The sequence below is a fragment of the Tenrec ecaudatus genome, chromosome 16 (assembly GCF_050624435.1).
Source record: "Tenrec ecaudatus isolate mTenEca1 chromosome 16, mTenEca1.hap1, whole genome shotgun sequence".
NCBI lineage: Eukaryota > Metazoa > Chordata > Mammalia > Afrosoricida > Tenrecidae > Tenrec > Tenrec ecaudatus.
In genome coordinates, this window is record NC_134545.1 from 4,900,195 (window position 1) to 4,915,113 (window position 14,919).

The window sequence follows — 14,919 nt, forward strand, 5'->3', positions numbered from 1 at the left end:
TTCAGGGCGGGGCGTGATGGGAAAGGCTAGCGTGGCGAGAATGACCAAACGGGGGCAGAGACACCAAGTGAGTGCGCCTGCTGGGAACATGGCATCGGTGGAGCTGCTCCCCGCGGGGTGGGGTGGGGGGAGGCGTGGGGATTTCTGGGAAATGCAGCATCTGGGAAGCACGCTAAACTAAGGTATGGCCCGACCATTAAGAGAGAGTTTCCAAAAGTCCGTGGAAAATGGAATGAAGAGACAATGGAATCTTTCCGTGAATTTCTTGAAGCCCCCGGTATTGGCCCCGGTGATGCAGTTGGTTACTTGTTGGGCTGCCAACCTCGTGGTCAGCAGTTTGAAACCACCAGCTGCTCCGTGGGAGAAAGATGAGACTTTCTTCTCCCGTGAAGAAACCCACAGGGCAGCTCTACCCTGGCCTATAGGGTCGCCATGCGTCGTAATCGACTCGACGGCACTGAGCGTGGTTTGGGTTTTGGCTGTTGGCCCACGGGTTGTAGCGAATGCACCACGTCCCAGGTGAGAGGTGCCTAAAAGGAGACACTGTGTGCTTCGCGTGGGGCGTGTGGGCAGGAGGGTGGTCCCAGGAACTCCGCACTCTCTACCTATTTCCCGTCAACCTCACCTGGCCTTGCAAACTACAAGCTCGTCTTAAAAGGCGATCTGTTGGGAGCTTAGAGTCTCATTCTTTAGGATTCTAACTGCCTTGGCTCAATCGGGTCTGAGGAGCAGTACGACCAGGGGTTCCGGGGCTGGCATCCAGGCATGGCAGGGATCACTCAGGCTGGAAAAGACTTCCTCACTGGGGTCCCTGGCAGGGCTTTGCCCTCCTGCCCCCAGCCCCTAGTGGGGTAGTGAGCAGTGCCCACAGCTGCTGGCCTTGATTCTCCTGCAGTCTGAGGGTGTCCAGCTGACAGCTGCTTCTATAGGTTTGGGGCACGTCTCTGCCCTTCTCCAGGTGCCTCTGTGGTACGAGGAGGGCAACCCCAGTGCCAGCCCCTGGGCAGCACTGACTGGGGAATACCAACCAAAGCTCCCCATAAGCAGAGGTTTTCGGATCTGGATCTGTTCCCCTGGGTCCGTGCCTGGCCGGTCAATGCTAAGTACCCTGCACCTTGCCTTCGTCGTGATTCTCACCACTGAACACGAGCCAGAATTACAGATTCCCACGAGTGGTGGTTCCGTGGCAGGGCCACGCTGGAGACCTGGCCACGGCCGCTTTTGCACAGCCCTCACCCCTCTCTCAGGAGAGGGCTGCGTGTTGTTGTGGTGCTGACAGGCTTCAGCGGACCTTCCAAACTGAGACGGACTAGGAAGAAAGGCCTGGTTTTCCTTGTGGAAACCAGCTGATTGAAAAACCTTCTGGATCATGCTAGTCTGATCGGCAACCGATCACAGGATGGTGCAGGATGAGGCAGTGTCCACCCCTTGTGCATGGGCTCCTTGAGTCGGGGGCTGACCAGACCACCCCACCACCCCCACGGATTAAGCCCAGCCCTTTCCTCCCCCCACACTCACTTCCGCTCCTTCTTATCCGTCGGCTTGTTGATCTCCCGGAAGATGTTGGACAGCACCCCGTCTGTCCAGTCCCGCGTGGTGGGGTCCAGGATGCCATAGAGTTCGATGACGCTCATGGCTTTGGGGTTCAGGATGTACAGCTTGGTCAGCAGCCCCAGCCTACATCAGAGAGGCAGTTCAGCGGGGGATGAGAGCAAGCGGCATCAGCCAGCCTATGGTGCACACAAGTCCAGAGCCGACGGAGAGCTCTGTGGGCAGCAGGAAGCTGCTCGCTTCGGTGTCCGCCGCCGCCCCCCCCCCACACACACACCCCTGTGCTCCTAACAGAGTCTCTCACACACTCAAGCACGCAGCATATTTGCGTGGAACCACACACAACCACATCCACGGTTGCCAAGCTGATGCCAGCCCAGAAAGCCCCTCTAGAACTGCCCCAGGGCTGCCGATCTCTATGGGAGCAGACTGGCATGGCTGGTACATTCAAGCTGCTGATGCTTTGGCTGGCAACCTGACATTCTGGTTGGCACCCTCCCCTCCCCAGACCAAAACTCTCTGCCACTGCATTTATTCTGCATCACCGTGAGCCTATCTAAGGTTTCTGGGACTGTACGGCATTATGGGAGCAGACTGCCTCCTCTTTCTCCCACACAGAGGCTGGTGGGCTTGAACTGCCAGCCTGGGCCACCCAGTGCTGGCTACAGAGGGCTCACAGGAAGCCTGTGAACAGATAAGAAGGGCAAATGAGACCCTAGCCAGAAATGGGGAATCGCTGGCTGCGCAAGCGGTCACATGCTGGGCTGCCTCCTGAAACTCCACAGGTACGAGTCCACCCAGAGGGCCGCTCACCACAAGGTGAGCTGTTTGAACCCACCAGCCACTCCTCAGGGGAAAGAGGAGCATTTCTGGTCCCATAAAGAGTTGTAGCTTCACATGCTGGTGTGGAGTAGGGAATCAGTGGAGAGGTCTGAGGGGTTGGCCCCAATCCCAACTACTACGTGGACACCTGCCTCTCCCCTCAGAAGAATTTATTTCAAAGGACAATTGAATCTGAAGCCCCGGGAGAGGGACATATCTGATCGGAGCACACAGAAGGAGATGAAGGGGGAGGAGGAGAGAGTGGAGCACATCCTGGCCCACCAGGCCTTGAGGACGATGTTCTTGATTAGAGTGGTCAGTCCACAGAGAGGACCACGTGGCTGGCCCCACTATGAGACATGATGCCCCTCACTGACCCATAGCCATACAGGGGACAACACCAGGGACACAGTGTGGGAACTGTGCCCGATCTGACGCCACCACACCCAGGAAAAACAACAAGGAGGTGCAACACAACAGCAAGGGAATGGAGCGGCGAGGTCCCCAGGGAATGCTGAAGGTGGACTTTGGGGCCAGGGCATGGTGCCCCAACAGACTAGACTGGAAAACACTCCTAAAGGCCAACAAACAATCCTTGAACTAACTACAAGCTTTTCTTTCTTGTTGTGCTTTGTTTTGTTTTTTTGTCATTGGTTTGTTGTTGTTTTGTTGTATATTGTTGCTTGGTTTTGCTCTGTCTTGTTTTTGTGCATGTTATTATCTCCGCAGGTCTGTCTAAATAAGATAGGCTGGATGAACAATCTTGAGGAAAAAACAACGGGGACTGACATTCTAGGGGGACATGGGAGAGAGGGAGGTGAGGGGGAAAGGTAGTGGTGTTAACAAACCCAGGGACAAGGGAACAACAAATGATCCAAATCGGTGGTGAGGAGGATGTAGGAGGTCTGGTAGGGATTGATCAAGGGTAATGTAACCAAGAGGAATTACTGAAACCCAAATGAAGGCTGAACATGATAGTGAGACAAGAGGAAAGTCAAAGGAAATCGAGGAAAGAGCTAGGAGGCAAAGGGAATTTATAGAGGTCTAAATAAAGTTACATACATATGTAAATATATTTATATATGAGGATGGGGAAATAAATCTATGTGCATATATTTATAGGTTTAGTATTAAGGTAGCAGAAGGACATTGGGCCTCCACTCAAGTACTCCCTCAATGTAAGAATACTTTCTTCTATTAAACTGGCGTTCTATGATGCCCACTTTCCAGACACAACCACTAAAGACAAAGCGGGTGAATAAGAAAATGTGATGAAGAAAGCTGATGGTGCCTGGCTATCGAAAGATATAGTGTCTGGGGTCTTAAAGGCTTGAAGGTAAACAAGCGGCCATCTAGCTCAGAGGCAACAAAGCCCACATGGAAGAAGCACACCAGCCTGTGCAATCACGAGGTGTGGAAGGGATCAGGTATCAGGCATCATCAGAACAAAAAATCATATCATAGTGAATGAGGAGCAGGGGGTGCAGAGTGGAGACCCAAAGCCCATTTGTAGGCCACTGGACATCCCCTTACAGAAGGGCCTCAGGGAGGAGAGGAGCCACTCAGGGTGCGATGTAGCAACAATGAAACATACAACTTTCCTCTAGTTCCTAAATGTTTCCTCCTCCCCCACCATCATGATCCCAATTCTACCTTACAAATCTGGATAGACCAGAAGATTTACACTGGTACAGGTAGGACCTGGAAGCACAGTGAGTCCAGGGAGGATGATCCCTTCAGGACCAGTGGTATGAGTGGCGATACTGGGAGGGTAGAGGGAGGGTGGGTTGGAAAGGGGAAACTGATTACAAGGATCTACATGTGACCTCCTCCCTGGGGGACGGACTACAGAAAAGTGGTTGAAGGGAGACGTCTGGCAGGGCAAGATATGACAAAATAATAATTTATAAATTATCAAGGATTCAGTAGGGAGGGGGAGCAGGGGAAGGAGAAAATGAGGAGCTGATGCCAAGGGCTTAGGTGGAGAGCAAATGTTTTTAAAATGATGAGGGCAATGAATGTACAAATGTGCTTTATACAATTGATGTATTATGGATTGCGATAAGAGTTGTATGAGCCCCTAATAAAACGATTTTTTAAAAAAAAGAGTTGCACCTTCGGAAACTCCATGCGAGACAATTCTACTCTGTCCTAGAAGGGAATGGGGAGTCAGCATGGCATTGGGTTTTTACAGAGGGGGTGGGTGGGTGCCACTATTTTACAGCCAGTGACCACCCCACCCCCCAGCAGTGAAACAGGCAGAGAGACTTAGGGCTTAATGGGGGACAATTCCAGCCTTCCAGGAAGTGAATCGAGGAGCCTGGGAACAGGGTGGCTACTCACTTAGTCTGGGCCTGACACAAGGCATTGATGACCACGGACTTGCCCCCTCCGGTGGGCCCTACCACCATGGTCGTGTGGCGTGTCATCATGGTTTCAAACATCTGGACCACTTTATCCACCTGGGGGCAAGGTGGACAGCAGGTTAGAATGCACCTTTGTATGACACAGCTCAGTTCCTATCCTGTACCATTCACCCACTTAAAGGGCACAACCCCGTGGCACTTAGTACTGTCACGGGAGAAACCACCATCACCAGTTAGCTTTAGGATCCTTTGATCACCCCAGAAGACACCTTGTACCCACAAACTATAACCGAACACCCTCCCCCCCAATGACCCCACCCCCACCCCGGCAGCCATCAGTCTGCTTCCTGGGTGCACGGGTTTGCCCGTGCTGGCCATTCCGCATAAACGGAGCCTTACAGTGTGCAGCCTTCTGTGACTGGCTTCTTTCCATCAAAGTGGCACAGTGGCTTATGAGTTGGGCGCTAACCACAAGGTCGGCGGTTCAAACCCACCAGTGGGTAAGGATGGAGAAAGAGCAAGCGGAAATCTGCTCCCGTACAGATTTCCGGTCAGAAACCCACAGGAGCAGCTCTATTCTGTGCCACGTGCTTGCCGAGAGCCAAGATTGCCGTGACGGCTGTGAGTCTCCTTTCCTTCCCTCAGCATCATGCTGCAGGGAAACTCCCCAGCCTCGCTGTGGGAGAAAGAGGAAGCAGTTGGCTTCCACAAGACGGCAGCCGCTGGGGAGCCCCTATGGGGCCGTGCTCGTCTGTCCCACGGGGTCTCTACGTGCGGGAATAGACTCCACGCACAGGACAGCCACGCCCAGGCCCCTGTGAGCACACATGGACACTGTCTGTGGGCCCGTGCTCCACTCTCTCCAGTGGGTACCTGGAGGGCAACAACTGGTCTGATGGTGACGCTGTGTTGTACAAGCTGCAGGGTCAGCAGTCCAAGGCCACCAGCCGCTTCACCAGAAGAAAGGCAGACCTTTCTGCTCTCACCAAGAGTCACTGTCTCAGAAACCCACAGGGGCAGTTTGTCCCGGAGGGTCACTGCTTGTCGGCATCAACTCTATGGCAGTGAGTTTGGTTCCAGGCTGCTCTCCACGGCAGACAGTGGTGCTGGCTGCTCCCAGAAGGGGACGTGGGATTTCGGAAGGGACAAGCTTTCTGTACAGCCCGATCCCCACTCACAGTGGTCCTACAGGACAGAGCAGATCTGTGTCTTATGACTCCTGGGGCTATAATTCTGCACGGGAGCAGACCGTAAATTTTTCTCTGTGGAGCAGCTCGGGGATTTGAACCGATGACCTCACCCGCTGCACCACTGGGTCCCGTGTGTGTGTGTGTGTGTGTGTGTTTTAGCCACAAGAAACTGCATCAACTGATTAAACGCTGTTAGCATCTTTGATGCTCAGAGAAAAAGGGGGCGGGGTGAGAGTGCTGGGATGGCTTGGTCCCCCCAAGACACACTCGGGGTTCCTGACACCCTGTGAACTTGCCCCGAAGGCTGGCTCACCTGGATGGGGAGGATGATGTAGCCGTTGTCCTCCAGCACCTGCTCCACGGCGTCGTTGAAGTCAGGGTAGCGGACACGCGGGCAGTCCAGGCCGGGAAACAGATCGGAAATCAAGCCAAGGAAGAGGGGGACATCTTCGAAGACAAACTTGGGCAGGTTCATGTCTCGCAAGGCCCTCATCAGCACCACGTCCTAGGAGATAGGGGGCCCCGTGTTCTTGTTCTCACAGGGCCCAGCACCTTGACGAGGCGGGGAAGCGGGTGGGCAGCGCCTCGGTGGGACGCATTCTCTGGCTGCCAAGAGCGAGCACCACATCCTACAGGTCACTGTGAGTCAGAATCGGCGTGAGGGCAGTGAGTTTGATGTTTGTTTGGGTGAAATAGGAGCGTCTGCTGGTTGTTCTTGCAGACAGGGAATTAACCAAAGTGGTGGCTGTGCTCTGGTGAGACTCTTGTTTCTCTCCCTTCCACCCACCCCCAGACCCCCAACAGAGGCTCCTGAGGGTCTCTGAGCACTGGAGTGGCCGTCACTCTGGTACTAGAGCAGGGGTTCTCAACCTGTGGGTCATGACCCCTTTGGGGATTGAAAGACCCTTTCACAGGGATCACCCGATTCATAACAGTAGCAAAATGACAGTTATGAGTAACAACAACAAATAATTTCATGGTTGGGGGTCACCACCACATGAGGAACTGTCTTAAAGGGCGTGGCATTAGGAAGGTTGAGAACCACTGGTCTAGAGGGAGGACGCTGAACTCAACCCCGAGGGCATCAAGGCCAATGACAGTATCCCGGGGGAAAGACCAGCGAAGTCCCAACAACTAAATAAAGGGTCTGCTGGGACCTAAGCCAGCAATGAGCTTACTGGGGCGGGGGTGCGGTAGGAGGGTGTGCATCCCATCTTGTGCGAAGGATGCGGAGCCCGGAGGTTGGGTGGGGTGCGTGAGGGGCCAGCCTTACCTCCCGGAGGTCGGAGGAGCCCCTCTTCAGCTCGCCGGCCATCACCAGCACCGACTTGAGGGCTCGGAGTCCAAAGTCGTAATGGTGCTGCTTGGAGAGCTGCTCGCGGGCCAGCTTGTACAGCACAGTCATCTTCTTGGCCAGAGTCTGTGACAAAAGGCAGGGAGGGAGAGAATGAGCCTGCATGGGAGCAACAGGAGAAGCCCGCGGTGGACAGGCAAGAGAAGGGTCAGCAAGCTGCTTCAGGGAGGCCGCTCGGCGGACAAGCAGGTCAGCATCGGCCTCCCGTTTTTAGCCAGAGACAACCAGGAAGGAATCAAAAGAAATGCCTGCTGCCCGCCTTCCCCCCCTTGGAGCCCCATCCACAGAGACCGAGACCTCAGCCACCTGCTAGGAAGCATGGGACCCAGCCGCTCTGAAAATCTGCATTTCAATGATCTGCATCTAGGACGAGGTTTTCTACTCCCCGTTAACAATGACAATCTTGGAAACTCCCGCGGCAGTTCTACCCTGTCTTTTTTTTTTTTTAGAGAGATAAACTTCAATCAAAAAGAAATAAGAAATTATTAAAAACTGGAACAAATAGAAATTGAATCAAAAGCTCTACCCTGTCTTACAGGGTCCCTATGAGTCAGCAAGGAGCAGTAAGGAACCCCATCAGTCGTACTTACAGGACTTACTACTGCAGTAAGCAAACCCTGGGGGCGCAGTGGTTAAGAATTGGGCTGAGATGCACACGGTCAGCAGTTTGAAACCACCAGAAGCTCCCTGAGAGAAAGACAGGGCTTTCTACTCCCGTAGAGTGACAATCTCAGAAACCCACAGGCGCCGCTCTACCCTCTGCTGTAGTGTCGTCATAAGTTGGCATCAACTCAAGGGCAGTGAGTGGCACGAGCTGTTGTAACCCTATCGCAGGTTGCCCACATTCCCATTCGGCTCCCTTCACGGCTCTTCACAGATGGTGTGTTGTCCACACGCGGAAGTTCACGGCAGCCCGACTTTGGACAAGTCCTCCGGCGCCATCTTTCCAGCAGGGTCCCACTGTGGACATGCTCGCAATGCTCCAACCTATTTCATCACTCTATTATCACACCAGGAGCCCTGGTGGCACAGTGGTTAGATACTTGGCTGCTAGCTACAGGGTCCACAGTTCAAAACCACGAGCCACTCCAAGGGAGAAAGATGGAGCTTTCTACTCCGTGTAGAGTCACATTCTCAGAAAGCCATCGGCCAGTTCTACCCTGTCCTGTAAGATCACTGCGAGTGGACATCAACTCAATGGCCATGAGTTTGGTTTGCGATACTGCTTTGTTTGGTCTGGAATTCAACCGCCATGCCCCCGAGGGCCCCACTGGATCAAAGGAGACCGATTTGAAGATGAGTCAAGAACTCAAAACCTACTGCTTGGAGAGGTGGTGGGTGGAGGGGTGGTGTTGATGAAAACTGGGAATAAGAGATGTCCCTGTTGAGCCCAAGTCCTGACACAGTGGATGACAGGAGTGTGTGTATGTCACTGCCATCAAGTCGGTGCCAACTCAGGGCGACCCTATTGGACAGGACAGAACTGCCCCTGTGAATTTCCAAGGCTGTAACTATTTACGGGAGTAGAAAGCCCCTTTTCTCCTGAGGACCAGCAGGTGATATCAAACTGCTGAGCTTGCAGTTAGCCCAACATATAACCCCATGTATAATGAATACACCAGTAGGGGTCTCTCTCTCTCTCTCTCTCTCTCTCTCTCTCTCTCTCTCTCTCTCTCTCTCTCTCTCTCTGAAATTTATTAATTGGGAGTTCATACATACAAGATGTAGCCCCCACAAAAATTTTTTCAAAGCTATGTATTTAAATATTTTTTATAAAACAACCTTATCACCTTCAAAGTACTCTCAATGATACTTAATACATTAGACAAATCTGCGATTCTATCTCTGAAACATTGTTCAATTTCATATGTTTGGATGGCTGACAGCACCTCCCTCGGGTTTTTTTTTTTTCTTCACCTCTTCTATGTCATCAAATTGCTGTCCTTTAATGTTCCCTCTTCATTCTCAGAAACCAAAAGAAGTGGCAGAGTAAGGTCAGGTGAGTAAGGTGCATGGGGCAAGAGAGGCATGCTTTTTTTTTTTTTTTTTGCCAAAAACCAGTGCACTGAGATGGCTGCATGAGCAGGTACATTGTCGTGGTGGCAAAACTAGTCCCTCATCTGCCACAAATCAGACCTTTCTTGTTGCACACTGTTACACAATATTTTCAGAACCTCTAACTACAAAGCTTGATTAACAGTCTGACCTGGTGGAACAAACTCCAAATGCACTATCCCCCTCATATCAAAAACACAAAAGAACATCGTACTGATCTTTGATTTCACTTGAGGAGATTTTTGGCAGGTGAGGTAACGATGATGTCTTCCACTGGCTTGATTGATGTTTGCTTTCGGAATCGTAAGAGTAGCACCATGTCTCCTCACCAGTAATGACCTTGGGGAAAAAGTCTGGGTCCCTCCGGAGCTGGAGCTGTTCTTTCAAAGCACAGCATGTTTCCACTCAACACTTTCTCCTGGTCAGTCAGAAGCCAAGGCACAAATTTCACAGCGATCCTTCTCATTTCCAAATCTTCTGTTAAAATTCGCTGAACTGAGCTGCAAGGGAGTCCAGGTAACTTCCCCATCTCCTCAGTGGTCCCTCACCGGTCTCAGAGCGCCAGTGCATGAATTTCGTTGACATTTTCATCTGTTCGGGAAGTTGACAGACAACCAGAATGAGGTTTGTCCTCAGTCAACATTTCACCTTTTTTGAAATGAAAAAACTACTTGTAGACTTGAGTTTTTCCCATAATGCTGCCCTTGTAAGCTGTCTTCAGTATCACAACAGTTTCAACCACATTTTTCCTGAGCAGGAAACAAAATTTCACAGCCACATGCTGTTCTCTTGAATAGGTCATCACACACACACACACACACACACACACACACACACAAAACAACAAGGTTTGATGAAAAAATTCACTGTGACCAGAAAGAACCTTCCCAGGCGATGCCATTGGGTGCACTGACTCAGAGTGAGTTGCTCAGTGGTTGCCTAACAGGAAAAATGTGGACTATAAAAGCCCCCCCAGCAGAGCTTTTTTCCTATTTTAGGGGGTACCCCCTCATACATCTATCATTCCACAGTTCAATCGCATCAAGCAGAATTGTACAATTGCTACTACAATCAGATTCCAAAAATTCCTTTTCTGCCTGGCCTTCTTGACATCGTCTCCTTTATCCCATTGCGACCACTGTACCCCTACTCCTGAAACCATAATTCTACTTGCTATTCCTACGGCTGCATCAATCCTGGGTTTCATATACCAAAAATGAGAAAAAACACTTAACACAACTTCAAGAGGGTAAGCCCCAACGTGTTAGGCAGGGTTCTCCAGAGAAACAAAACCAGGACACTTATGATTCTATCTATCTATCTATCTATCTATCTATCTATCTATCTATCTATCTATCTGAGGATAGATTTATACAGCGAGAAGGAATATAACAGCTAATTAGTCCACACAGCAGTACGGAGGACTCAGTTCAACTCACTTCCGTGGAACAGTTAATATACTGGAGGTCCTTCAACTCACATGGGCTGCTGGGTCCAGGGTCAAGGAAGCAGACAGCAGAGTCCTCCCTCAGGCAAGGCAAGCAGGGTCTGCCCACAAGCAGCAAACAGCTGGGTGGGTCACCAACAGTCAGTAGTTTGGGAGCTTAGTGAAGCAGACCAGGATGGGATCTCAAACTCAAGCAATGCCAGGCAACAGGATCCACCAGCCTCTTAAGCTCAAGCGATGTACACACCAGCAGTCTGGCGAAGCAGGTCTTGAAGAAACCTCAAGCTCTAGGGACATGATCTGCGGGTTGGCTCGGCCCACAGGTAGTGCAGCTCACAGGTTGAAGCAGAGAACAAGCTAAAGCAGCAGCACACTGGTCTGATCACCAGAGAGCAAGAGAGATGGGGGGGGCGGGTCTTGAAGAGCCATTTATCTCCTTGCCCTCCAATCAAACGACGACCTGAGTAATCCCACATGTTTCTATTGACCAGGTTGGCACAATAAACCTATCGCACCCAATGACATAACACTTCTGAGACAAACCCTAACAAGTACAAACAAAAACAAAGTATGGAAAATGTTGCAAACCAGATCAGCTCCCGCATGCATCAGAGGGGGGAGCACACGGACAGTTTTAACTGTTTAAGTCATACCTATGCCTTTGACCTTCTAGACGCATCTCTCCAGTGCACTCTCTTTAGTAAGCGTTTTTCTCCAATCCTTCATTGTGGATAGAGGGAGCTCAGGTCTTTCTCTTACACACACACACACACACACACACACACACACACACACACACACACACACACACATACACACTCCTTAGAAAATAAATCTAACCACCTTTATGATAAAAACATTGCCTATTTTGTATGTGCATGATTTTATGTGGAGCAAGAAAAGCCAAACGCACAGGCGCAGAGGCGAATCTGGCTCTGGAAATCTGGCAATACAGAGTAGAACTGCCCAACAGGGTCGCCAAGGTCGACATCTCTACGGAAGCTGACAGCCGCCCTCTTTCTCTCACGTAGAGCTGGTGGGTCAGAAACTCCAACTATCTTGTTTACCGCCCAACACTTAACCCACCGTGCCACCAAGGCACCTTCACGGGGGACGAAAGAGAAAATGAGAAACCAGTGTGATTGCATGACAGCTGAACCTGAGACCCTGGCAGTGGGCGACCTCAGCTTCCTGCTTTTGACAAGGAATGAGGGGCTTCAAGGTTGTGGGAAACCAGGCTGAGAAGACCGTGGCACTTTCCCAGAGACTTTTGTACAGTGCCACGTGTCACGATTGTGTGAAATCATCTGATAGGGGAAGAGGCAAGAGCCAGGAACCTGGGTGAGGGGCACTCTGGAAGGCTCTGCTGGTTCTGTGTCTTCTGGTGAGTTAGAGAGTTTTGCGAAGGAGAAAGTTACCGGAGGGCGAAGGGAGGAAGAGCATGCAGCAGAGGCTGGGCACAGCACCGTGCTCACCTTGGCACCCAGGAAGCCCTCCGAGAAGAGCATGATCTCACAGATCTGCTGCAGGTCGGGCACGATGACCACCACGGGCCGGAAGAGGGCCTTCACCGATTCAGGCAGCTCTGTGCGGCCGGCGTAGCCGGGGTTCATGGTGATGAAGATGCCCATGCGCGAGTCCAGGGAGATCTCTTGCCCTTCGAACTAGAGGGAAGTCAGAAGGCAGGGGAGGGAGGCTGTGGGCCAAGAGGGCACTGAAGGCTCAGTCCCCTCCTGCAGGCAAGTCTCAGGTGACACCACACCCTGATCTAGCCTGGGGAAAGTTGCCCAATCTCTCTTGAGTCTCAGAGTCCTTTTCTGCAAAACCTCCCTTGTCAGCGCGATGGAGACCATTCAAGGAGATGGCACGTGAGGTCCCCAGCCTGGCACAGCACAAACGAGAGCTTCACTAGAGCCCGGGTCACTGAGGATTGTGGAGTCTGCCTCTTTAAAAATGCCCGGGGTCCTGGGGAAACTTCTGAGAGGAGGGGGATCTCCTCCTACACACACACACACACACACACACACACACACAATTAGGGCAGAGTTCACCATAGGCTTGTGAGTTACTGTCAGTCTCCAGCGAGCTGGTCCCACTCATGGCAACACCCACGTTCAACAGAGAGTGAAATGGTGCCCGTCTGCACCATCCTCTCCATCACTGGTGAGTGGAGCCCACTGTGTGGCACAGGTGCTCTCAGGGTGTCCCCCAACTTGGGGAAGCATCTTCCAGCACCACGCTGGACAACCGTGCTCATTCAGGAAGGTTTTCATCGGCTGATTTTATAACGTAGGCAGCCAGGCCTAAGTCTGGAAGCTCCACAGAAACTTGAGGGCCCTGGCTGACCCTGCTGGTACATGGAACACCAGCGGCACAGCTTCCAGCACCCCAGCAACACGCAGGCCACCCCGGCGCGACAGGCGGATGGTGGAGATTTAGGGATAAAGAGGTAAAAAACCAATCAGAGAGCTTCCTGTGCAGGGTGCCTGGGATGAGTGCTCTCTTCCGAGGTGCCGAGCAAAACCTCGTAGGCCAAGGAACCTCAGGAGGTTCGGGCACCCAGGCCAGGGTGGGGGAGAGGATGACATTAATGCACATTAGGTTTTTATTCATTAACTAACAAACTAACCTCAGTGAGAGATGGCTGAGTTAGCCTCAGGAGAGACCGGGCCCTGGAGAAGGACATCTGCTTGGTACAGTCGAGGGGCAGCGACCAAGAGGAAGGCCCTCGACTAGGTGGATGGACACATGGTGGCGTCAATGGACTCAACCATCAGACAGTGGTGAGGTTGGTGCGGGGCCGGGCGGTGTGCCTCTGTTGTGCACGGGTCGCTATGGGTCAGGACCGACTCAAAGGCCTCTAACAACGGCCACCTCAGTGAAACGACTGAGGGACGTTTGGGATGGAGTGGAGCTTTCCTTTTGTTCCACTCAGTTTCTCCTCAGGCCTGGGAAGGTCCTGGGGGTCCATGTTTTCCCTGAAAGGAGGTTCTGACCGCCTCTCACTGAAGAGCACACCTCACTTGTCTTTGGGTGACAGGCTCTACGTCTAGAGCGAACATGAGGGCCATGGAATATTCCCGTCGATGCAACTCAGAGAGGAAGCTAGTGCACGGAGCCCAACCAGCTGGATTTGAGAACCCACCAAGTCTGGCACGTGCTGAGTGTCCTGGAGGTGTGGCCAGGTGACTTCACCTAGCTCCGTAGCTGGAAGGTGGCTCATTGGTGGACTGGTAAATGTCCCAGGAGGTGACTTGGCAGCTTCACCCCGCTCTGTACCTGGGACCTTCCCAGCTGATGGGATGGGCAGATGTTCTGGGGCTCTGACCAGGGAGGCTCCACCCAGTTCCGTACCTGGAAGGTGGTGAGCTGGTGGATCAGAGCATTTCGGATCGTGTGGATCTGGGACGAGATCACGGACAGCACAGAGGCATCGATGCGGTTGAACTCGTCGAAGCAGCCCCACGCCCCGCACTGGGCCAGGCCTGAGAAAATCTTCCCAACTGCCTAGAGGGAGACAGAGGTCCAGACCAGGGCACTGTCACCTCTGCAAAATCCAGGGCTGTGTCTGTGGGGACGTGCTCTAAAGCAAAGCCAGCCTGGAGGCACCCGGACTGGCACCTCCGATCTTTCTGGAGAGACTTCCGAGGCGGGGGGTTGGTGCCACGCTCTGGGTTTCTGGCTTCTCCTGAGGTTCTGGGAAATTCAGCAACACTGGATCTGCCTTCCCAAATGGCATCATCTGCCCTGGAGCTGGGGATCCCTGGTGGTGCAGTGGGTTAGGCTTTGGGCCGCCAACTGCACGGTCAGCAGTTTGAGCCCACCAGCCGCTCTGCTGGGAACAGATGAAGCTTTCCACTCCCATTAAGAGGTACAGTCTCGGAAGTCCCCGGGGGCAGTTCTCCCTGTCCTGGGGGGTTGTTGCGAGGCAGAACTGACCGCATGGCAGGGAGCTTGGGTTTTTCACTTTGGCTGAAGCTGAATGTGGTAGAGCACTGCTCCCCAGTGGGTCACGGTTCCCACCCCTCGCTATGGCCCTGCCGGCTGCTTCTCCCACTGGCTTCATGCAGCTGAGCCCTGCCAGCACCGACGCCTGGGGTCCCTGCACTCCTGGAAGTGAAAGGGCTTTGCTAC

At 52.6% G+C, this 14,919-nt stretch overlaps 1 protein-coding gene across 1 annotated transcript in view; it reads right to left on the reverse strand.

Moving 5' to 3' along the window:
- DNAH10 (dynein axonemal heavy chain 10) overlaps positions 1-14,919 on the reverse strand; it is a 129,485-nt gene that overhangs the window by 59,282 nt on the left and 55,284 nt on the right. The window contains exons 28-33 of the mRNA XM_075534629.1: positions 14,140-14,292; positions 12,261-12,449; positions 7,203-7,349; positions 6,243-6,434; positions 4,717-4,835; positions 1,519-1,677 (exon numbers count right to left, since the gene is read on the reverse strand). Of these exons, the coding sequence (XP_075390744.1) occupies positions 1,519-1,677; positions 4,717-4,835; positions 6,243-6,434; positions 7,203-7,349; positions 12,261-12,449; positions 14,140-14,292 (959 nt within the window). The remainder of the gene's footprint in view (positions 1-1,518; positions 1,678-4,716; positions 4,836-6,242; positions 6,435-7,202; positions 7,350-12,260; positions 12,450-14,139; positions 14,293-14,919) is intronic.